Source organism: Thalassophryne amazonica, chromosome 2 (genome assembly GCF_902500255.1).
Source record: "Thalassophryne amazonica chromosome 2, fThaAma1.1, whole genome shotgun sequence".
In the NCBI taxonomy this organism is placed as follows: Eukaryota; Metazoa; Chordata; class Actinopteri; order Batrachoidiformes; family Batrachoididae; genus Thalassophryne; species Thalassophryne amazonica.
This window is the reverse complement of record NC_047104.1, coordinates 138111669-138136678: the sequence shown is the minus strand read 5'-3', so window position 1 is coordinate 138136678 and position 25010 is coordinate 138111669. Positions and strand designations below refer to the sequence as shown.

Here is a 25010-nt window from a genome sequence, read left to right as displayed (position 1 = left end):
AACAAGAAAAGGTACAGACATTTATTATTTTATACAATTACCTGAACAAGAAGAAAAATCATCCTAAAACAAACAAGAACAATGAACTTGTCGTTGGTGCATCTTAATCTAGCACGGGTGCACTCAGTCGATCTCAATGCCACGCCCTTCTGCGGTCACTCCTTCCTGCGCTTCTTTGCATGGTAGTCATCCTTTGAGCGGCTGCTGGCTGACGGCCTTTTGGAGCCACCATGCTGCTTGGCCTCCTCCAAGAACTTATCCAGACCAAATGGATCCTCCTCAAACTGGACAGGCCCCTCCCGCCTCTGGCCGTGCTCCACACCCGAGAAACTTTTGTCTGGAACAAACCTAGTGGAGACATAAAGACAGATTGAGCCGTCAGAGAAGGGAACTGACAAAAAAAAGTCTCAGAGCTCTGTTGCATGTTCAGTATCACACAAACTGCAGCTTTTCCTCAAGGTCAAGAAGAATCTGATGACCAAAAATACGGGACACCGTGCTCAATGTGTACTCTTACCACAGGCCACAGAAATCAGCCTACAGTGACATCAAGTGTCTGAGGGATTTACACGTTAATAAAAGAAAAAAAAAAAAAAAAAAAAAAAGGCAAAACAGGAGGTTAATTATCAGCTGATCATCTCCGATGAATAAATAGACAAACCGTAAATTCAGTTTCCTATATTGTGATTATTTCATTACTGATAAGCAACAACAGGCTTGAAGGGCCACTAGGAACCTGTGATTAGCAACAAGGAGGTCAAGGAAAGCTTTTCTCTTTTGGTCAATGAGTCATTGGAGGACCTGGGCACAGTTTCATAAAGCAGTCTAATCTCGTTTAGTCAAATAAACTCACTGATGGCCCAGTCACACGGCACACAACGATTCCTGAATGAAGGGAAAAAGTAAAAAACGTTACAATTCGTTGAGAAAAGGTGGACGAAAGAGCTTTTATCACCGAACAGTCTGCGAATCGAGCGCAAAAGGGACGGAAGAGGAACTTAACAAAACCAAAGCTCACGATCTCAACGAAACGCGCCTGGAGCCACAGCTGGAGCAGAGTGTGTCTGCTCCAGCACTCGGTGCTGGAACGGAGCTCATAGTGCCTGAGTCCTGGAGAAACTGCAAACAGAATCAGTGGAGATGTCGATGGACCACCTGCTCTGGTTCCTTGTCCAGAACAAAAGAGGGATCATCTGCATCATCATCAGAACCCACACTGTCTGTCGACACGATGCGTGCTCCGTCGTGCTCCAATAAAAAAAAAAAAAGTGTTCCGTGGTCACTGCTATATCACAGTATTATGTTCTAAGACATACGAGGTCTGTCCATAAAGTAACGGTCCTTTTTTCATTCGCCTGTGAGCACGCCTTGTGGAAGGAGTGGTCCCGCCCCCTCGTCGGATTTTCATTGTCAGGAAATGGCGGAATGAAAAGGACTTTTTTTCCCATCAGAATTTTTTCTGAAGCTGTTAGAGACTGGCACCTGGAAACCATTTGAAAAAGTTATCTGGCTTTCGATGAAAATTTTACGGGCTTCACAGAAAATAAGGACTTTAACTACAGCTTTAAGGACCCCTTTAAGGACGGTCGGTGCGCCGAGCTACGATGTCGCGGCACAAACCATTGGATCATTTCTAAGCTGATGGCTCTGTGGATACGAGACCGTCGTGTGCTCTTTCTCTGGTTATCACAAGAGCTGGACATCAGCCATTTTCCGGCAGTTTTCACTTTTAACAAGAGATTTTGTCATGGAAAGCCGTGCGGAGGCTTCGCGCGTCACGACCGATTCGCTGATGAAGCGAGACAAAGGAACACCTCCGTTTCGGAGTGTTAGAGGACAAGTTTGGACGTGCCTATCTCGGCTTTCAGTGCTTACCAGTCGAGTGAGTATAAGAGAACTTGTGGAGAGATAGGCATCTGCCGGAAAATGGCTGATGCCCAGCTCTTGTGATAACCAGAGAAAGAGCACACGATGGTCTCGTATCCACAGAGCCCTCAGCTTAGAAATGATCCAGTGGTTTGTGCCGCGACGTCGTAGCTCGGAGCGCGGCGCACCGACCGTCCTTAAAGGAGTCCTTAAAGCTGTAGTTAAAGTCCTTATTTTCTGTGAAGCCCGTAAAATTTTCATCGAAAGCCAGATAAATTTTTCGAATGGTTTCCAGGTGCCAGTCTCTAACAGCTTCTGAAAAAATTCTGATGGAAAAAAAGTCCTTTTCATTCCGCCATTTCCTCCATTTCCAGACAATGAAAATCCGACGAGGGGGCGGGACCACTCCTTCCCAAGGCGTGCTCACAGGCGAATGACGTCACCGACAGGCGTGGAAAAACTCACGCATGCGCACGAGGGTTCAAGCATGTCTGACGTAAAAACATATGAATGAAATCCATATAGTTTTTTAAAAAAATAAAAAGGAATGTTACTTTATGGACAGACCTCGTATATTGATTTATAACAGAAAACTGTCAAAAGGGAGAATAAATATAAATATAAGTGTAAAGATGATTGAATATATCAGAGCAGTAAATTAATCAGTGCGTGTGAATGCGCGCATTGACTCGTGCGCTTATTCCACCAGCTGATCACTGATCCACAACGTGAATTCTTCCTTCCAGAACAGCTCTTTATATCATTTTGATTCATCTGCCTGTTGCCACATGTACAGAAGGACTGGATTGTCATTCCTACACTCAGATTGTTATATTTAATACAAAATAATAAGCGCACGCAGGAGCTCCTGCTGCTGCTGATGCTGCATTCAAGTACCGTCGGAAATTACACAACTTTTTCGTTGTTTCAAATTCAACAGTTGCTTGTGGCAAAATACTTAATTATATCCACACAAAAGATTAATTCTGGCCTATGTAATGTGCCTGAGCCCATTGAAGCTGACCCCCCACACAGATAAAAAAAAAAAATCCAAGCAAGCAGGCTGAGTTTGCTCTGTAATGTCCGATGGTACATGAACGCAGCAGCAGCCTCAGCGCTCACAAACCGGCTTCTGCACTGTGTGAAAACGTTCAGCTGCTCCAACGAAGTCAAATTAAACAATAACGTTACAAAAACTACACAAACGATTAAAAAACGTCAAGAACGACAGCAAAACGAAACACACAAACTGAGGTTTTCGTTGCCTTTCGTTCAAATTTTTCAACAGTTTAAAAATCCTGACGAAGCGCCTGCTGCAGGAACGAAGCTGCGCGAAGGTTAAACGATGCCAACGACAGTCAACGAAAGTCCAGATTTCTTGTTTCGTCAGGGCTTCGGTCACCCTTCGTTAAGTGCCGTGTGACTGGGCCATTAGTTGACTCATTTTTGTGACGTTCGTCATTGCACTAAGCACTTAGTTAGCTAAAGTTTTGCGTTACTAAAGTTTTTAGCCTGGTACAGAGGAGACTAATCTTATTTTAGTCAAGAAAACTTCAGCATCTTACCTCAAAATAGCAACTATCATGTATTGCCACTTGATGGAAGACTCAAGAGCATCCCTACGTGGCTTGTATTCCTCCAAAAGGAGAGCTTCCTCTAGCTTTTGGCCGTGGTTGTAGAAGACGACGGTAATGTGACGCGTTTGTGACAGTTCTCACATTAGCCACCAGGTGTCAGTGTTACGCTGAGCAGCATTCTGTGCACACAAAGACTTGACAGAAGTGCTGCAAGTATGTAGAAGAACTGCTAGGCTAAGAGCTAAGCATGTCGTACGTATCTGTAAATTTTAAAAAAGCTAGTTAACAAAACAAAGGCTGGATAGTTTATAACAACGACCGGAAGCGAGTAAAGCTCTCTCGCACTGGAGGCGATTCTTGGCAATGGCACTCGTCAATTGTTGACTAACGTAAGACAGCTAATCTACAAGTTTAGTTGTCGATGTGAAATGGTGATTAGATGGATAATGTTGGGTGACTAACTGTAGTCGACAAAGTTTAGTAGACTAAAAGGTTAGACTGCTTTATGAAACCGGGCCCTGGTCAGAATGGCGTACTGTCTGGTGTTGGTTTGTGTTCATTGCCTGTGTCAAGTTGGGGAATTAGCAAGGATGATTGTGCCATGGTGTTCACTCAAATTGGAGACAAAATGTTATCACTGACACCCACTAGTGCCATGAATAGTCAGAATATTTAATAAAATGTCTCTTTCATATACTGAATACTGGGGAGTGTCCTATTTTGATGACTGATCTGAAACCAAAACAATCACTGGTCAATTGTTGTCCTTTACTCTGGGACTCTGCTCTTCACTTCATCACTGCTTTTCAGCCGTTGATCACTGTGAACACTGAACTGTATTTTGTTGCTAAGCTACAATTCCTTCTGGCCAAAGCAGATGATTGCTCCACCAAGTCTGGTCTGCTTCAGGTCCATCCATCCATCTTCTTCTACTTTATCCAGAGTCGGGTCACGGGGGCAGCAGCTCAAGCAAAGCCGCCCAGACCTCCCGATCCATATACACCTCCCCCAGCTCCTCCAGGGGAACCCCAAGGCGTTCCCAAGCCAGCCAAGAGACGTAGTCCCTCCAGCATGTCCTGGGTCTTCCCCGAGGCCTCCTCCCAATGGGACGTGCCCGGAACACCTCTCCAGCGAGGCGTCCAGGGGGTATCCGGAAAAGATGCCCGAGCCACCTCAGTTGGCTCCTTTCAACGTGGAGAAGCAGCGGCTCGACTCCGAGCTCCTCACCCTATCTCTAAGGGGGCGCCCAGCCACCCTACGGAGGAAACTCATCTCGGCCGCTTGTACTCGCGATCTCGTTCTTTCAGTCATGAGCCAAATCTCATGACCATAGGTGAGGGTTGGAACGTAGATTGATCAGTAAATCGAGAGCTTTGCCACGCTGCTCAGCTCTCTCTTCACCACGAGGGTCCGATACAGCGACCACATCACTGCAGACGCTGCACCGATCCATCTGTCGATCTCACGCTCCATCCGTCCTTCACTTTTGAACAAGACCCCGAGATACTTAAACTCCTCCACTTGAGGCAAGGACACTCCATCGACCTGAAGAGGGCAAAGCACCTTTTTCGGTCGAGAACCATGGCCTCGGATTTGGAGGTGCTGATCTTCATCCCGGAAGCTTCACACTCGGCTGCAAACCGCCCCAGTGCACACTGAAGGTCCTGATTTGACGAAGCCAACAGAACCACATCGTCCGCAAACAGCAGAGATGAGATTCTGTAGTTCCCAAACCGGACCCCCTCTACACCCTGGCTGCGCCTAGAAATTTTGTCCATAAAAATAATGAACAGAACCGGTGACAAAAGGGCAGCCCAGGTGGAGGCCAACGTGCAGTGGAAACAGGTTGGCTTACTACCGGCAATGCGAACGAAGCTCCTGCTGCGGTCGTACAGGGACCGGATAGCCCTTAGCATAGGACCCCGGACCCTGTACTCCTGGAGCACCCCCCACAGGGTACCCCGAGGGACACGGTCAAACGCCTTCTCCAGATCCACAAATCACATGTGGACTGGTTGGGCAAACTCCCATGTACCCTCAAGTACCTGATGGAGGGTGTAGAGCTGGTCCAGTGTGCCGCGACCAGGACGAAAACCACACTGCTCCTCCTGAATCTGAGGTTCGACTATCGGTCGAATTCTCCTCTCCAGTACTCTGGAATAGACCTTCCCTTTGAGGCTGAGGAGCGTGATCCCCCTATAGTTGGAACACACCCTCCGGTGCCTCTTCTTAAACAGAGGGACCGTCACCCCAGTATCCCAATCCAGAGGCACTGTCCCCGACCGCCATGCGATGTTGCAGAGGCGTGTCAACCATGACAGTCCCACAACATCCAGAGACTTAAGGTACTTAGGATGTATTTCATCCACCCCAGGAGCCTTGCCACCGGGGAGCTTTCTGACCACCTCGGTGACTTTGGACTGGGTGATGGACAAGTTAGGACAAGCCCAGCTCTCCACAATTTCTCTGATACTTACTGGACTAGTAAGCATTGAAAGCCAAGATAGGCATGTCCCAACTTGTCCCATGACACGCCGAAACGGAGGTGTTCTTTGTCTCGCTCAAACAGCGAATCGGCCGTTATGCACGAAGACTCCGCGCGGCTTTCCATGACAAAATCTCTTGTTAAAAGTGAAATCTGCCGGAAAATGGCTGATGTCCAGCTCTTGTGATAACCAGAGAAAGTGCACACGACGGTCTCATATCCACCGAACCATCAGCTTAGAAATGATCTGGCGTTTTCTGCCTCGTCGTCGCAGCTCGGAGCACGGCGCGCCGAGCATCCTTAAAGCTGTAGTAACAGTCCTTATTCTCTGTGAAGCCCGTAAAATTTTCACCGAAAGCCAGATAAATTTTTCAAATGGTTTCCAGGTGCCAGTCTCTAACAGCTTCTGAAAAAATTCTGAAGGAAAAGAAGTCCAAATCATTCCGCCATTTCCAGACAATGAAAATCCGACGAGGGGGCGGGACCACTCCTTCCACAAGGCGTGCTCACAGGCGAATGACGTCACCGACAGGCGTGGAAATCTCACGCATGCGCACGAGGGTTCAAGCTTGTCTGACGTAAAAACATATGACTCAAATCCATATAGTTTTTGAAAAAAATAAAAAGGACCGTTACTTTATTGACAGACGTCGTATCTAGTACCCCTCCCAGGGACTCCAAGAAGGTCGGGTACTCTGCACTGCCGCTTGGCCCGTAGGCCGAGACAACAGTGAGAGACCTGTCCCCGACCCGAAGGTGTAGGGACGCAACCCTGTCTTTCACCGGGGTGAACTCCAACACATGGCGACTGAGCTGGGGAGCAATAAGCAATGCTACCCCACCCCGCCACCTCTCCCCGTGGGCATACACCAGAAAAGTGGAGCGTCCTGAGAGCCTGCTTCAGGTTTCTTCCTATAAACAAGAGATCACCTGAGGGAGATTATCCACAGTCACCCGGGTGCTTTCCCATGGGTTAAATAAGCTTTAATCCTGACTTGTGTGAAGCACACTGGGGTGATTTTTGTTGACACCACACAAACGTACTGAATTGAAAAATAAAATTTACAGACATAAAACGTATAGGTAACAGTTAGCGGTACACTTTGATCAAATACAGTTAATCATCACTTTTACAGCTAGTTTTCTTTAAACAAACCAGAGGAACACACAAACACTTCCTAGTCACTGAATATTTTGGGATTTCATTTCCATCACTCATTAACAACTATATGTACTAGATGGTACATCTGTCTGGAGCAGGCAGTTCTCAAAAACTGAGGACTTTGAAAGAGCCATCAAGACAACCACACACCTCTGAAGGAGTTATAGGCTTCTGGTGCTGGATTCTTTATGACCCCCGTGTACAGCACTTTGTTTCAGTTGTGGCTGTTCTAAAGCGCTCTATAAAGTTGAGTTCTGTGGATGTGAGGGAGAAGAAAAATTTCAGCTCGTTTGCCAGAAAGCACACGGGAGACTCAAGCTGAGAGTAGCTCTGTTTTCTTGTATGAAAATCCTTCTCATACAACTCCACCATGAAGCCGACTTGTGATGTGACAAAAGTAGCACTGTGCACGGTTTCTCCAATTACAGCTGCCTAAAGAATACTGGTTATAAAATTGATGATTTACTGTAAATTCATCAGGGTGTGTCTATTTTTCATTTCACTGTAAGAAAGCACTTTGTTTTGTTGTTGCCAACTGTCCAGCATTGGGTGGAAAGTCCCGGTATTTACCCCCCATGTACCGCATGGGTATGTGTGGGACAACCATTAGTCCCACACTTGTGTGGATCCGGGCATGCACCCAGACCCCCCCTAGTTACGCTTCAAGCCCTTGGCGCTTGCGGCCACATGTGGGTGTCCCACATTAGTATGTTCAAATGTTGGCAGGTATGTATTCAGTAAATTTGGACATTTAATTAAATATTCTGACAATACAAAATAGGTTCATATATATAGCACACACACACACACACCCACACCCACACACTGTTGACTAAAAGTCACCTTGTTTCACGAGTGAGTGCGTCAAAGTCGTCGGCGTAGGCATCCTTGTTGAGATTCTTGCTGGGACGATAGATGTTTTGGGCCATGTCTCTGCCACTGTTGAATGGCTGATCGTACACGTTATACGTCTCATCCTCACCGCCAGCAAAACCGCTGTCCATCCCCTGTACAGACAGAAAACCTCTGAACTCACTTCAACAGAGGAGTCGTGAAGTTGACGCGTTTCAACAGAAGCTTGGCTGCATTAACTCTGGATAATGAGTTTGACAACATAACCAGAGCAAAACAACAAAACTGATCCATGTTCAGTTTAGCTTAAGAAGGTCAGAATGGTGCAGTTCCAACCTTGCTCTGATTGAACAGTCGCTGGTCATACTGGGCCTCACTGGAGCTCCGAGGGTTTGGCAGTCCCAGAGCGATGAGTTCACTGACGTCCCTGTCTTGGTCTCTCTGCAGCTTTGACCTGAGACAAAACACAGGAAGCTAGAAACTCAACAATGTACAGGTGCTTCACACGTAAAAAGCTGACCCAGAACCCAACAACCCAGCTTTAAATCATAAATGTTTGGCAACTTCAAGCTATATGGCTGTTAACTGCTACTATGGAAACAGCTGGGTCTTATTTATGCCTGTAGGTTTGGTGAGGGAGGGGGGTAAAGAATCACAATTCTCTCTAAAGTTGACAATAAAATCAATGTTGAGAGCTGTACATGTGGACACGTGCACATCAGGCACCTCTTATCAGGAGCAGCCCGGTTAATGTTCCTGTCATGCTGCCTCTCTTTCCTTCTGTCATGGCGGATCTCATCACGCTCCCTGGCCTCACCATCTTCACCGCCCGCTGTGTACAAACAAACAAAGATATTTGTTAGTATTAACAAACACACCTGACATTTCTGTCCTTATAGCTTGCTGGTACACAATGATAAAAAAAGTCTTTGTGTAGTCACCTTTGTCTCCGTGACTTTTTATGCCGGCCCTGCGGTCTCGGGCCATTTGGGCCAACTCCCTCAGTTTCTCCTCCTTCTTTTCCTTCTCCTTCTGGGCCATCTTCTTTTCTACTTGGGCTCTCATCTCTACTGCTTCTCTGGCCTACAAACATTTACAGATGTGAAAAAGTTCAAATACATCTGTGAATGTGGATGACATCTTTCAGGGGCGGTAGTGCAGCACCTTTCTGTCAGCGATGTACAGCGCCTCAGCCAGTTTGGCAAAGTTCTCATTGATATGGACCGTCTGGAGGCCCCTGCCATCAGCAGCGAGACGTTTGTCCAGTGGAATGGTGTAGCCCTGACAGAAAACAAACACACAAACGGTGAGGGATGAAGACAAACGTCACTAAATTAGACTCCCCAGTAATCACTTAACAATACAACCAGAATAAACAAATGTACTTATAAAATTGAATTAAGTGTGTGTTTTAGGAGTGCGGTATCATTACTTTGGCATTTTTCCAGTTAGAAATACAAGGAGGAATCTTCCACTCCTGCTGCTCCTTCACAGTCATCTACAACACAAAGAGAAACGATCAACATCGGCTGAAAACCACAATAACATGATTAGGACTCATGATTAAAGAGATACTTCAGTCAGCTGCTTTAACTAAATGTGTTCATGCAGAAAGCCGGTTGTACTTTTCTGTTTGGTGAATGCATGACAGGAGCAGGAGGAGAAGGAGGTCCTCGAGGGATCTTCTTGTTGATTCTGAAACAAACAAAGTCTTTTCACAGGTCGTGTGTTCAAGTGACCCAACACAACATTAATGTATTTTCTGTCTCTTCACTCCAGGTCTTTAGGTCACTGATGTGAGCCAAAAGTGTTGAGCATGTGGCTCCTGGTCCCTCCTCCTTGTGGACTAACACCATAATGTGCAATGTGTTATTCTTTGGTTCTTCTGAAAAACACTGTTGCGTTCTGTTTCTGTGTAGGCTCTCAGTTGTCCAGGTGGTTTCCATAGTAGAGAAGCTTGAATCTTCAACTGGACTGGGTTGCTTGACGCGAGGACGTTTCGCTTCAAATTGCAAATCTGTCTTAACACCACGTATATCCTGTTTAGGGGGAATTACTACAGGCAGATCCATGGTTGTGCGATGGGGTCTCCGGTATCCCTCATTGTGGCCAATCTGTACATGGAGCGAGTGGAGAAGACAGCCTTAACGTCTTTCACGGGCATCTCTCCCAGTCACTGGTTCAGATATGTCGATGACACATGGGTTAAAAATCAAGCAACAGGAGGCTGAGGACTTTACAGAACACATTAACTCGGTGGATTCCAATATCAAGTTCACACGTGAGGATGCCAGAAACAACCATTTAGCCTTCTTGGACTGTGATGTTACGATTGGAGAGAACAGGCAGCTCCAGACAGGGGTTTACAGAAAACCCACTCACACTGAGCAATATCTGCTCTTTGGCTCAAACAACAACTTGTACGGAAAGCCCTCACAGTATGTGGGTACCCACGATGGTCCCTGGACAAAGTGCAGAAGTCCCAGAAAACAAAGAGACCAGATAGACAGGAGACGGAGACAAGAAGAAGAGGAGTGTCTCTCCCTTATTTAGCAGGAGTAGGGGAAAAACTACAGAGGCTCTTCAGACAGCACAAAATCCCAGTTTACTTTAAACCGGTTAACACCTTGAGACAGAAATTAGTTCACCCTAAGGACAGGATCCCTAGTTACAAACAAAGCAATGTAGTGTATTCTATCAGATGTCAGGAAAACTGTAATGAACACTACATAGGCGAGACTAAGCAACCTTTACACAAAAGGCTATACCAGCACCGCAGAGAGGGCGCAAATGGACCTCAGTCTGCAGTTCATCTCCACCTGAAAGACACTAACCACACGTTTGAGGACAAGGAAGTAAAAATCTTAGGCAGAGAGAAGAAATGGTTTGAGAGAGGTGTCAAGGAAGAATTCTTTGTGAAACAGTTGAAACCCAGCCTTAACCGGCGAGGGGTCTCAGACACGCTTTGTCCCCTGTTTACAATGGGGTACTCAGGTCAAAGCAGTTTCAGTCTTTTGTTCATGGTAATGAGTCATTCACGTCATCAGGAGAGGCTTCCATCCCATCATTAGGAGGGACAGCTGCCCTGTCATTAGGAGGGTGCTAACTAGAGCACAATAGGTGCTAATTAGCGCTATTGTTTAGTCACTAGCCTATAGCAGTCAGCCTCTCGGTAGGAGGGGTCTGGTTAGGTTTTAAAAAACTCCAGCTTTTGTTTGCTTCTGTTTTTTCCTTCTCTACAAGAGTCAAGACAGAAGTCAGACTACCAGAGCAAGAATTTTAGCTGAGGAAGCTTCTGCGATTTGAAGCGAAACGTCCTCGCGTCAAGCAACCCAGTCCAGTCGAAGATTCAAGCTTCTCTACTGTTGCGTTCTGTGGATGCATTTATGATACAGCAGTTTTGCATCATATCATCGTGTAGTACACGGCTGGTTTGATCTCACAGACATACAAGTCCAATAGAAAGTGGGTGAGATGGGCAAACAAACACTTCACGGCCTTCAACATGAAAAATAAAAGAAAAAAAAGTTTAAGGATTTCCACAAATCATAACATGGAAACTCCTTGTATATAAAAATCTGCAAGTAACAAGTTATAATTTAAGGTATTGATTTTAAACAGATTAATTCCTTAAAATCGGTGAATATTCTATGAAGCCTCACAAATGTTTTTTTATTTTTTTAACATGTGATGATGAAAATGTTTACATACTTAAAACGTGGAGGCTCCATGGGGTCTTTCTGCATTTCCACCATACGGATCACCCTCTGCTTAGCCCCCGAGTTAAATGCCATTCCCTGTTGGGATGGCGTGTACCTTTGAAGAAGGAAGGGGAAAAATATAATAACAGCAGCAGCACAAGATTTGTACCATCAAACATGTTCAACTTTACACAAATTATAAAAACGAAGTTCACTGAACAAAACAGAGGATTTGGTTCGAATAAGATGGTTCTGGATTTAGGTTCTCGGATGGAAGCAGAGACTGGTTCATATTTTGCATCATTTGTCTAAACTAATGTTCGTCATCAAATGCTTAGAAAGTGATGCTGAAAATAGTAGTACCTGATGTACTGTGCAGGCGCCTGTTTGTCTGCAGCCCTCACAGGCATGGCCGCAGCAATCTTTTGAGTTACCTGTTTGTTCAGAGCTGCACGAGTCTTTTCTGTCAGCTACAAGAAGACAAAGTTAATCAAAACACCAAGTGCAAAAGAAAAGCAACAAAGATTTACTGTATTTACAGGACTACAAGTTTTGTGGGTTGTTTATTTTTTTAAATTTGTTTGGCTGGTCCTGGACTTACCCTAACTGCAAGATGGAACGCCCCCCCCCAAAACTCACCTTTTTTTGGTAATCAAAAGTTGCTTAAAATGCCCACCCTAAACTCAGTTATACTTTGGGAATGTTAACAGATATTAGGCCAACCAGGGAAAAAATTCCTTATCAAGAAATGTCTTCCCAATGGGTTAATAAAGGTGTTTAATAACACACAGGAGGTAAAATAAGTATAGAAGGCATCATTTTTCTTTGTTAATATATTTCTAAAAAGGTGCTACTGACATAAAATTTTCACCAGATGTCAGTAATAACTCAAGTAATACACGCATAAAAGAAACTAAAACAAGTACAGAAATCAAGTGGTGTGCACTAATGTGAAATGACACAGGAAAAAAGTATTTAACACATGAAGAAGGAAAGGTGCAAAAAGGCATGGGAAGCTAAGAGACCAGCTGAAATCTATTAGTAATTAGAAAGCAATCCTGCCCCTTGTCAGTGCAAATTTATGGTTCAGTCCCAAATGATGGGCTATAAAAAAGGGGTCTCATTATCAAAGTGTCACACAAGAAAAATCTCATGATGGGTACCAGCAAAGAGCTCTCCCAAAAGCTTCACAACCTTGCAAAACATACTGAAGGCATTTTTTTTTATTTTTTTTTACAGGAGGATTTCTAAGCTTCTGAATGTTCCAGTGAGCAGTGCTGGGGCCATAATCCCTAAGTTGAAAGAACATAATTTCACCATAAACTAGCCATGACCAGGTGCTCGTCGCAGGATTTCTGACAGAGGAGTGCAAAGAATTGTCAGAAGACTTGTCCAAGAGCCAATGAACACTTGTGGAGAGCAACTGAACAATTCTTGAAGAAAAAAACAAACAGTAAGTAATGCATTCAACTGCTGTGGCCTCACCAGTCTCCAAAGAGGAGACTTTTTTTTTTTTTTTTTTTGGAGGGGAGGGGGGGGGGGGGGGGGGTCAGGCTTGGTACGACACAGAAAAAAACAGATGCATCAGGAAACTGTGATTACTGGACAACTGAACTAATATTGAAATTAATATTGAAATACCATCCAAACAGTGAATATTAGGTGCACTCAACTGAAATGGATAGTACTACTTGGTGCACTTAATGGGACTGCATGAAGCATGATGTTGTATATTCGACCTGAACCAAATGAAACGAAGGGTAACATGAGTTTGTTTATACCCATATTTGCTTGGCATTCTACATGATGAGTTCAATATATTTCACCATTTTTCCTCTAAGTGGTTGTCAGTGTCTCATTTTAGTTGGAGGTTTCTTCTTCCTCAGAATTGAGTTACCACTGCAGTTTCCTAACAAACCCAATGGAACCCAAATTGAGTACAGAAAAGACATTTTGGAAGTTTCTTGAAACTAGACTGTAGATACTTTAGATTTTCCTGACTACTCAGTCAAAAAGGATGACATTAGCACCTGGCTCAAGACAAGTGACGACAGTCAGCTGCTTGGACGGTTCAAGGTGTGGTGCTTTCAGTATGACATTATACCCCGACTGCAATGGCCATTCCTGCTCTATGACTTTCTCATGTCACAAGTGGAAGCAATGAAGCACAGCAATGAAGCACAGCAAAGGCTGTGCAGCAAATTTCTGTGAAAATGGCTGGGTGTCTCCCTCATCTTTTAGCTTAGTGAATCTGTATAGCAAGTCCTCCAAGCTCTGCTTACCAGTTTCATCAGTGGCAGAATTCAAAAACAGTAAGGCAAGAGCAGTCAGCACACTGATCCTGTCCAATAATGGGACAGTGAGACATGCCACTAAGTCCATCAGATGTGGCAGAAAATGGAAGCCCCAAGAAGCAGTGTCAGACACAGAAGCATATTAGAGGCACCAAGACATTGTCGGCGTTGTGTGCCAAGATTCGTTGGGCCTTGGGAATTACAACACCAAGAGTTGGAATAAGGCCAGCAATGAAGGCAAGAGACAGCTCATGATCCAGAGGGTCCAAGAAGTTACAGAAGAGGATCGCCAAGTGAAAATGGTGGAGCTTGCGTCTCAGGGACAATGGATGCAGTGGGAACAAGCACTTGTCTTGGAAGGAGCTCTGACCAAGGCAAGCTGTCCTTCCTGCTGCGAGTGGTAGCTGACCTTTTGCCAACACAAAGTAACCTAAAAATATGGGGGAAGGAAAAATATCCATCATGCAAATAATGTGCTGCAACTTTTTGTACACTGAACCGCATCTTAACAGCATTCGCAGAAGGCCATTACAGATGGAAACATGACCTCCTGCGGCCATCAATTCCCAACACCAAGGTAACCAGGTTCCCAAGATAAAGGCAGCTGCTAAGAACCCACCATCCGTTCTGCAGCATGTGACTAACTGGGAGATGCAGGTGGACTTCAAAAGGACTTTCTGCAAGATGTCGCAGCAACCTCATTTCGTCCCGACATGGTACTGATGTCCAGGAGCACAAAGGCCATCTTAGTAGAACTTACTGTGCCTTGGGAAAACTGGCTGGCTATTTCATACAAACTGAAAAAAGCCAAGTACCTTGACTTGATCGACAATGCTCTTGCCAAAGAATGGCATGGCACACAGCCATTTTTCCCCATTGAGGTTGGCTGCCAGGGTTTCCCAGCAGCACTTATTCTAGCAGAAAACAGGCTTAGAGCCAAAGCAGTTGAGGATGGCCATTAGGTAAGTTTCCCTGGCAGCTGAAACCAGCTCAAGGTGGTTGTGGTTGAAGAGAGCCCACAGCTGAAACTCTTCTGCAGGTGAAGGCTGACCACTCTTTCCTGCCCCATTCAGGCAAAGAGTACAGGTTAAAGGCTGGTTTACACACAGGCGGTTTTGTCAGCGAGTAGTACGTAGACTGAAGTTCGCGGTAGTTCCAGCTGTTTTCGCGGAGGAAAGGGGTGGAGCTCGCCGGCTCCGGTTGTCAGTCAAAATTAACATGACGGACCTTGATCACACGGAGCGAGTTGCTGTGGAAAGCTCCCAATACAGAGAGTATCATTATTATTTGCTCCAGGAGCTGTCTGGATGATGGCTGCTTTCAGCGGTCCTTCCGCCTCTGCAGGAGCCAGTTTGAGGATCAACTGTCCCGTTCACGCGCGCACATGTAAACAATTAAAAAATAAACTCCGTTGCTTGCTGCAGCTCACTCTTTCCCCCAAAAAACTCTGTCATAATTGTGTTTAGAAGGCAGTCACATACATACATACATCTGTGTAGTTAATTAATAAAATATTCTCTACAGACGATTCGCGCGCGCGTGTAAAAAAAAAAAGAAAAAAAAAAGAAAAAACAAGAAAGTCCGCTCCCGGCTGCTGTTTGGGGGTGCTCCTCCGCTCTATCCGCCAAAAAACTGTCATAATTGTGTTTAGAAGCCAGTCACCATTTCCTTCATTATACAGCTGTGTAGCTAATAAGTAAAATAATCTCCAGGATGAGTCGCGCGCGCACGCAAGTAAAATAAAATTTAAAAGAACCTCCGCTCCACGCTGCTGTGGTGCTGCTGCTCATTCCAAAAACTCTGTCATGATTGTAAAATAAAGGACAAAAGAGACATAAGTCCTGCTTACAGGCTGCTACCAGATACAGGACATGTTCACATCTTCAAACTCCGAACATCTCCACGTCACTACATATTCAGTCCCTGATTGGTCATTGTGGCGCGACGAGAACTGCGGCACTACAGGAAGCGGCAGGATGAAACGGCGATTCCCGGTAAAGCCGGAACTAAACTACGCCCCCTAGTGTCGGCGTTAACAACGGCGTGTGATTCTTAAGACGGCCAAAAACTCTTCCGGGACCTCTTACCGTCTGTGTGTAAACGGGGCTTAAGGGGCAAAACACTAGTGAGCCTGAGATACCTGTTGACAATGCAGAGGGGTTCTCAGACTCCTCCATTTCAAAGCCCACCAGATGGATATCATCCCACATATCTTAGTAGGTCCTGCAGTTGCCACTTGTAGCAAAATATTTTAAATGTTTACCTCAACACACATAACAAAATGTGGAAAAACTGAAGCACTGAATACTTTCTGGATGCCCTGTACATTGTTTTCAGTCAGCAGTCGCACTGAGACATGTCCCAGCAAGGAGACGTGGTCCTGATTTTGGACCAGGGCAATTCAGTGCGCAGCTTGCAGAGACGTTCTATGAGTCTGCTCAAGGAACAGGCGGAATATGCCAGAAAGCTGCGCATGTTGGCAATGTCACAAATGGAGGAAGAAGGGAGACAACATTTCCTTCCATAAATGAGCAGTTTCTGTTATTCTTGTTACTTTGTGATAATTTGGTATATGTTGCCTGCCATGCCTACATGGAGAAATCCACTGGTCCGAGGACACGAACCATTAACTTTTCACTTATGTCTAGTTGATATATCCCCTGCTAGACTGATGTTTAGTGAAAATACTTGTTGTTAGTGATTAAAAATGTTCAACAATCAATTTTGCACCTTAAATAAATGAGCTGCTATGTGTAAAACTATGCAGTGTCCACACGCAAGAACGAACTGATTACTGACTTTTTAGTGTAAACCACCTGGAATAGAATTTTACTCAAAGCTGAATGAATTCAGGAAGATACAACAATGGATTTACCACGTGAAATAAATGAATGTGGCCTGTGTGCACAGTCTGGATTGTGTGTATGAGTAACAAAATGATTGCTGGATTTTTACTGTAATGAAATTTCAGCTGGAACAGATCGGCTCCGTGTACACTTTCAACAGTAATATTTCATAATGTGTGGGTGTGAGGGTAAGTTTTATACTTTATGTACATAATATAATGTGAATTAATTTTACTGGATGGATATTCAGGTAAGAATGACATTTTAACATATTTTGCAAGCTTTTTTCCCGTGTGTGTTCACTCGCGTATTTACGTCCGCATTGAAAATGCATGTGAAAACATGTCACACTTCATTAATATTTTGCCCAGTTAGGTGTCATGTCGCTCTCCATGAAGGGACATTCGCCTTAAGTAGGCCACATGTGGCCTGCACATTCTTGTTCTCATACTGGCCTCTGTGGCACTGACACATGCAAACCCCCCCCCCCCCCAGTCATTGAAGACTACGTGGTACAAAACTAGCCAAACAGAGTTCTCAAAGCATACATAACATCTAAAACGTTCCATCATTGGTCATAAGATGGCCGTGCCCATAGTGGCAGGAGAAACATACCCAATATAAAGTTAAATATTACAAGATTTTTACCATTTTTCCGATGGAAAACAGTTTGTAAACAGAGGACTGGTCTTTATTTTCCAAAAAAAAAAAAAAAAAATAAAAAAAAAAAAAAAAAAATAGATATATCAATCCACGGGGGGGGGGGGGGGGGGGGGGGGGGGGGGTAACTGTAGTCTAAAAAACATCGTTCTAACACAACATGTCTGAGTTCAACAAAACCATTTTCAACCCCCATGATCACACAAATAAACAAACAGGTTGTCTGTCTGTGCTGTGGTGACCCTGGACAACTGGGCTCAGCTGAAAGACAACATTCTCTGTATGCCTTCGTTTTAAACATCACATAACGGCACAACTCACCTCTCTGACTGCATCCTCATCTGGCTTCTGGAGTTCTGAAGCTTCATCATTCAGAACTTCTTTCGGCAGCAAATCAGTGTACTTGCTGAAGATTACCTGCCAAAAAAAAAAAAAAAAGTGATGTGTGAGTTTATGAAATGAAAACATGATGCCTTCACAATCAGCGAGCAGACCAAAAATCAAAAATCATGTTGTCTTCACACAGAAATACAAGACAGTCTGGCACTAAATGTCCACAACATCTGGGCACTGAGTCAAATAAACATCTGAGGTTTGCAGCCAATGCCAAACCTGTCTCAGATTTGGCTTGGCTTGACCCTAAAAACTTTTCAGTGATAAGCCACTGTCAGGGCAGGTAGTGAGATGGCCAGGAAGGCTCAGGTGAACCAGAGACAGAAATTGAGGACTTCTTCTTCTTGCAGAAGCTGTATTATCTGTGTTCACCATATACTCACACAATATAGCCTTTTCAGAGATGCCTTCCCAGTAGGCATGTAAATCTCATCACTGACAACGATTCAATACACTACCTGCGATACAATACATATAGCGATATGATTCAACCCTGTTCCCAATTCAATGTGATTTAATTTGGTTCGATACGATTAATGATGGGTATTGATAAGCTTTTATCGATATCAATGCCATTATCGATTTCGCTTATTAATCCGATTCCTTATCAATACCGCTTGTGAATTTTCTGTGTACTAAAAGTAGGCTTTAGAGGTTTTCTATGTTAGCATTTTATTGTGTCTTAAAGTAAATAAATATGTAATTAGTCACTGGATCCTTGATTTCTGGACATAAATAAAAATAAACAAAATCTGTACACGATGGATCCTAGATCTCTGGACAGAAATGGAAATAAATAAAATCTGTAGTTTGTCAAAAGCACTTCCCTTCAGATATTACTGACACATATGTAACTCCACAGCCTCTGAGCTGAGCTCTCGCAGCCGGCTGTGCTACACGTCAAGATGTAATTCATAAGAATTGGAGGACGTCTCATTTTGGAGGAAAAACGGGTTTGGTCGGGTGTAGTTTGTGTGTATTATAACATTTGGAAAGAGGTGTCATTTGATTTAAAACAGCAATTTGCTCTGAAGTTATTAATTCAGACCGAAATCTGAGCGGCTCTTTGGAGCTGCGCACTTAGTCCCACAAAACAGAGGATGATTATTATTATTATCTTTAACCAATAGACAGCTTCAGGCTGAGCTCCTCATATCGGCTGGTGCTCACGCCAGAGAACCATTGTGCAAATCTCTGGTGTGGAACGTTGGCCGTTTCTTGTCCACAACAAGACAAAAGTCCCAGTTCGTGACTTTAATCGACACAAAAGGTGACTCACGACTGACATCTTTAAATGGCTTTGAGAGGGGTTAATGAGGAAGGGGGTTAATGAGAGGGGTTAATGGTTCTCAGAACCAGGGAACAGCAGGTCGAAGGGCTGCTTCATTGCTTCAAGCAGCCCCAATGCAGTCTGTAATCAATGTAGAGAAATGATAATTTCCAGATAAACATCCTCAAAAACAACGGCCACTCCGGTGTCCTGAACTAAAGGACCGATAAGGAAATCATTAAACAACAAGCTACTGATGTCAACATTTTTGTTGTGGCAGAAATGTGCTTTCTAGCTTCCAACCATGGTGCATTCAATGTGCATCGGGGGGGGATCCAAAAATTGATGCAAGCAGGCAGCGAGCCATGCAACAATTCAAATGAATTGGTGCACACTGAATTAATCAATGCACTCACATCGCGCACGTTTGTATCTACATACCAATTAATCTCCACATGCCTACTACCAGTGGTGGGCACAGCTAATCATAAAGTTAGCTTCGATAACCGTTAATCCGCTAACTGAAAAGCTAACTTTTATAAAGCTGCACTATAAACCCCTAAAAAAAAAAGAAATTAGCAGAAGTTACAGCTAAAAGCTAAACTGACAACTTTTAGCATTGACTCCAGTACACTGGCAGCTACTGACACAAGCTGACAGGAAAAAAAATTTCCCATAATGCCTTTCGGCATGTGTCTGTAAACACTGAAACCTTCAAAATTAATGCATTACCTTAAAACATACAGCTGATATTTTCACTTTGTAAAATGACAGAAATGACGTTAATTTCAACAACTTGTCCGGAATTAGCCCATTTAAAATTTTAACCATAATTCAAAATTGTCTTGCTGTGCATGACTACTGTGATACATCTGCAAGTCTGTATGGCTGTGAAAATAAATTATCTTTTTTTTCCCCTCTCTTCCTTTCTCTCTGGTAGTCAGCTCTCCTCTGCTGGCAGAGGATTGAGCTCTACCTCTCATAGCTGTCTCTCTGCTACAAAGCATGTAACAGGCAGGCACTAAAATGTATGATTTCAGCCTTTACAGATGTTTTTAACTGCTAAGCTTTATTCACTATGCCCGCAAAAATATGTTAGCAGCCTAAAAGTTATTGTAACTAAATTTAGCAGAAGTTAATTGGTCCGCTGATGGTTTTCAAAGATAGCTGAAAAGCTAATCAGCTAACAAAAAAGTCAGCTTCGCTAACTTGCGGTTAACAGATTAGCGGAACTGTGCCCACCACTGCCTACAACCCAGTTATTACGTCCGCAAGGATGCAATAAAATCATTGGCATTTATTTATTTGTCTGTCTGTCTGTCTGACTATTAGCAGGATTACGTCAAAACTACTGCACAGATTGACAGAATTTTCACCACAGATAGATATTATGCCATGGAAGAATCCGTTAAATTTTAAAGGTGATCCGGATCTTGGATCGAGATTTCACTTTATATGGGCTTTGAAGGATTGTGTCAAAACTACTTCACAGATTCTCACCAAATTTGCACCACAGATAGATATTAGGGCATGGAAGACTCCACTGAATTTTGGAGGTGATCTGGATCCAGACTGGCAGAAATCAAAAATATTTGATTGCCCTTTTTGGTCTGGCATACAAATTTTTGTTAACCCTCTCATTATCTCAGGTTGCATGTGAAAGATGCTTCTCTACTCTTAAATTCATGAAAAATAGGCGACAAAGTACACCCAGTCAGGAGCACTTACAGGCCTTCATGCTCATATCCATTGAGAAAGAACTTCTCATGCCCATTGACTGTGACAAAGTTACAAATAAGTCTGCAGAAACTAGTGCACATCTTAAGTCCTTACATTACTCCATTATGTTTTGTCAAATCTTTATCTGACTGGGAGAAGGCCTTGAACCTTTACAACGCATCGAGCCATTATCAAATCCATCTTCATTTAGTAGGATCTTCACCTTCAGCTCTGCGAGCCTTATAATTGTTTTAACACAGGTGACAATTGTGCATCAGCAAACATACCTTATCCTTGCTTTGTCCTTGTCTGGCTATAGCATCATACTTGATTTTTCCTTCTGCATCCACCTGGACAGCCAAAGCGTTGGACGTTCTTTTCTTCCTGCCCATCTCCAGGGGAAACTGGGCCACATGGATCTCTGGGAATGCTCCTCCATCTCCAAAATCCTACAGAGACAAATTTGACAGCAAACAAAAAACAGATTAATAAGGTCTACAGGTGCATCTAAGAAAAAAAAATTATATATTTTCTCTTTCTGTAATATCTGACAAAGGATATTCAACTTTTTCGCGATACTCAAATTTACAAGAGCACCTATGTGTGTTTAACCCAGATACCTGGGGAGCACCTAAAACAAAAATAAATGTTTGTGATACGTTAAGAAAAAGTACCTCCAGGGCACGAGGGACCCAGCCCTGTCTGTGCCCGTAAAGAGGGGGTTCTCGACGGGACGAAACCAAGTCAGTGGAGTAGGATGTCTGGGCTTGAAGCCTGTCCCCAGCCTCCAGCTGATCCTGGGACAACTGAGTTGGTGCTGGTAGAAAACTAAGCACAGAATAAAATGGACTTTAGTAGAGAACTGAACAGATTAGTGAGTGAAACAAAAATAACCTGCCAAAATGCATAACTGAACCTGTTAGCTGTTAAAGAAAACCCCTGTTAATACTAGAGATTACAGACAAAACAAATTCAGCACCCAAATAAAAGGAATAAAGCTCTCACCTCTTTGCAACTACTGTCTGTGTTAAACTCCAGTTTGAATGAATGTAAAACTTTCTAAAGCTGGCTCACAGTTTGTATGACCCAAAAGCCACCCCAAAACAGTTCCTACACATCCAACATGTTAATATTTCCAATGTTGATTCTTACATTTCACTGCCAGGATTTAGAGGATTACTTAATAATGGACAACAATTACTTGGAGAGTCTTCCATCGGTCAGAAGCTATCAGACTCACAACCTACTTTAAGGTCACCTCCATCTGGTAGTGGCAGAGAAACAAGTCAATACTGATAGGAAAAATTAAAACAATATTGTGGAATATTTTGAAACTGCTGCAATACCAGTGTTCCACATGTTACACGTCCTCATTTAAGAAAAGGGGCCACATTTTTTTAACCTGGAGCCTATTTTTGAGATTGTGTTGGCTTCAGCGTTTCACATAAGCCCCTTTCACTTGCATACATTTGCGCTGTGATGCATATCGAGTACACTGGAAAATTGCACAGATTTGGCGTAGTCCCTGTGTATGGTTGCATTCCTAGTTTTGCTTACAGTTATGGTTGCTTACTGTATGTTTACTGCCACGTATGCAGCCCTCGCTGCCATTTTTCTGTCTCTCACAGTCCACTCCTGCCTACTTTTTTGGGAGGTTTTTTTGGCAGCGCTGAATTTCACTTCAGTACATGCACAGCATAAATAACTGCACCACACTTAAACATTTCACTGATTATAAAAGTCTGTTTAATGTTAACTTTGATGACATGTTTCTTCGTCTTGCAGTGTTCTTCCAATGTTTTGTTGATGAAATCCAAATATAACATGCAGAGGGCTTTACCAAGAAGCTCAACCTTGTGGACGAATTTCACCGCCACTCTTTTCATGGCCAAATCTTCTGTCACAATGGAATGTGCCAAAAAAGTGCTGATGTCCACCTCTTCTGCAATTTCTTGGATAGTCACACGACAGTCCCGCATCGCCACAGTGTTCAGTTTGGAAATGATTCGGTAATTTCAGCATGTTGATGGCCGCCCGGAGCGTGGCTCGCTCTCCACCGTTGTGCGGACGTCTTTAAACCAGTTGTACCACTCCTTAATCTGTGTGATGCCCATAGGATCGTCACCGTAAGCCGTCTTAATAATCCGAATGGTTTCCACCTGGCTGTCGCCCAGTTTCTGGCAAAATTTGATGCAGTAGCGCTGCTCCAGTCGTTCCGTCATTTTCCTTGCAATGAAAATCCGCCGAGAGACTACACCCGACCTCACACTAAGGCTGCTTACCAGCAAATGACGCAATCGACAGGCGTGAAAAAATTCATGCATGCGCCTGAAGGTTCAAGGTTGGCTCTTGCAAGCACATGGGATTCAAATCCATCAGGTTTTTGCAAAAAATAAAAAGGTCGGATACTTTTCTGACAGACCATATATTATATATATATATATATATATACACACACACACACACACTGTGGTAAACATGATAAAGCCGATGCTAGCAGTACCAAGAATACACAGTGGTGGTCAGTGGTGTAATTTACAGCATACAAACATCAAAATATGCAGCTGTATATAGAGGGTTTTCAATCATGTAACTGATTTGCTGCAGGACAGGTACCGTCTCCATTCTGGATTACAAGGAGGCTAGTGCGTGATAGAAAAATGGAGAGAATGTACAGTTTACGATGCTTTAAACCCTCGAGATAAAGCTATTTACCATGATAGATGTGTAGCAGTTGATTCAGTGGATCCGTAAATGATACCAGTTAGTAAATTTAGTGGTGATGTAACAAACCAGCCGACAGTGTTACACTGCGATATTGAGAACTTTTTGGTGTTTTCCACTTCGCCATTGTACACCATGGCGGAAGATGCCGACCAGATCAGCCTCGCCGGCCTTCTGCAGAGCATCACAGCGGAGCTCTGAAAGCGGAGGTCGGTCTTGAAGTCCTGAGCGATTTCTCTCAGCAGGCGCTGGAAGGGCAGCTTGCGGATCAGCAGCTCGGTGGATTTCTGGTAGTGGCGGATCTCTCTCAGTGCCATGGTGCCGGGCCTGTAACAGTGAGGCTTCTTCACACCGGAGGTAGCTGAAGCGCTCTTCCGGGTGGTCTGCTTGGTTCTGGTCATATTAAAGCTTCGTTCAGATCTGCTGAGCCAGGTCTCTCTGTCACTTAGAAAGCTTGTAATACTCCGCTGACTGATGCACAATAACTGCTGGTAGCCTGTAAAATGAGCTACCTGCCTCATTTTTATCACCTGTTTGAACAACCGACGACAGCACAAAAGTTGACCATTGTTGAAGCTTCTGCAATTGTTCGCCAAATGCACGTAGTGTATCACAGCAGCCACTACGTCATAATCCAGAATGGCTGCGGAACACAAAATGACGTGACTGATACGTCACATGAACCTCTATAATCTGTATACCTTTGAATCAGCCACCAAGGGCCTTTGCACATCCACGTTATGAATTTGCACAGACGATTAAAAAAAAATAATCAGGCGAAACTCATAAAAGCAACGATTCAACAGTTTAAAACCGATTCAACAATGCTTCACGATTGACAAACGTTTGTTTATCCCGAGCTGCCCCTACCGGAAGTTCAACTCGCACAGGCGCACTCGGAACTCCAATCTGTACAAAGTAGATCGTGCAAACAACGTTTTATAACTGTGCTCACTAAATTGTTTCCTCGTTTAAATAAATCATGCCCTCATTTTGGAAATTGTGTGTTCATTTTACAATGCTTAAAACGTGCGAACATTCTCTCCACATGCAAAACATTTTGTGACGACACACTTCTGGGGCTCCACGCTTGGTGACGTCATAGGCTGGTGGCTAACTACAACTCTGTTTTGTTTGTGTGTAAATACAACCTTTGTCATATATTATGTAAAAGCTAGCGAGAAATAATTACTTCTAAAACTGAAAACGCTGTTTCTGTAAACCTGATAACACCTCTACCGATGGATGAAGCCGCTAGCATCGGCAATTAAAACATTACAAACGAACCACGTCATATACACCGCGACTAAACGATCCATTCTGTATAATGTAACGTAGAAAACATTGAGCAAAGTTGCTCCCAATTCTAATGTTATATCCCGCACTCACCTCGACAAAGACATAACGAACTGTGTTCTTCCTTCTCTTCTTCGAAATTTATGGCGGTTGCCAACCTGCGTT

The 25010-nt window shown here is 43.8% G+C and overlaps 1 protein-coding gene across 1 annotated transcript; it reads right to left on the bottom strand.

Annotated features, from left to right (window-relative positions):
- LOC117531308 (SNW domain-containing protein 1-like) lies at positions 1 to 25010 on the bottom strand. The gene is made up of 14 exons (XM_034194345.1): positions 24939 to 25010; positions 21500 to 21653; positions 21113 to 21274; positions 17765 to 17860; positions 12007 to 12113; positions 11654 to 11758; positions 9568 to 9637; positions 9375 to 9440; positions 9107 to 9223; positions 8884 to 9025; positions 8669 to 8774; positions 8279 to 8396; positions 7934 to 8097; positions 1 to 348 (listed from the first exon to the last, which is right to left on the bottom strand). Exons 1-14 carry the CDS (start codon positions 24950 to 24952, stop codon positions 156 to 158), a joined length of 1614 nt encoding a protein of 537 aa, XP_034050236.1. The 5' UTR covers positions 24953 to 25010; the 3' UTR covers positions 1 to 155.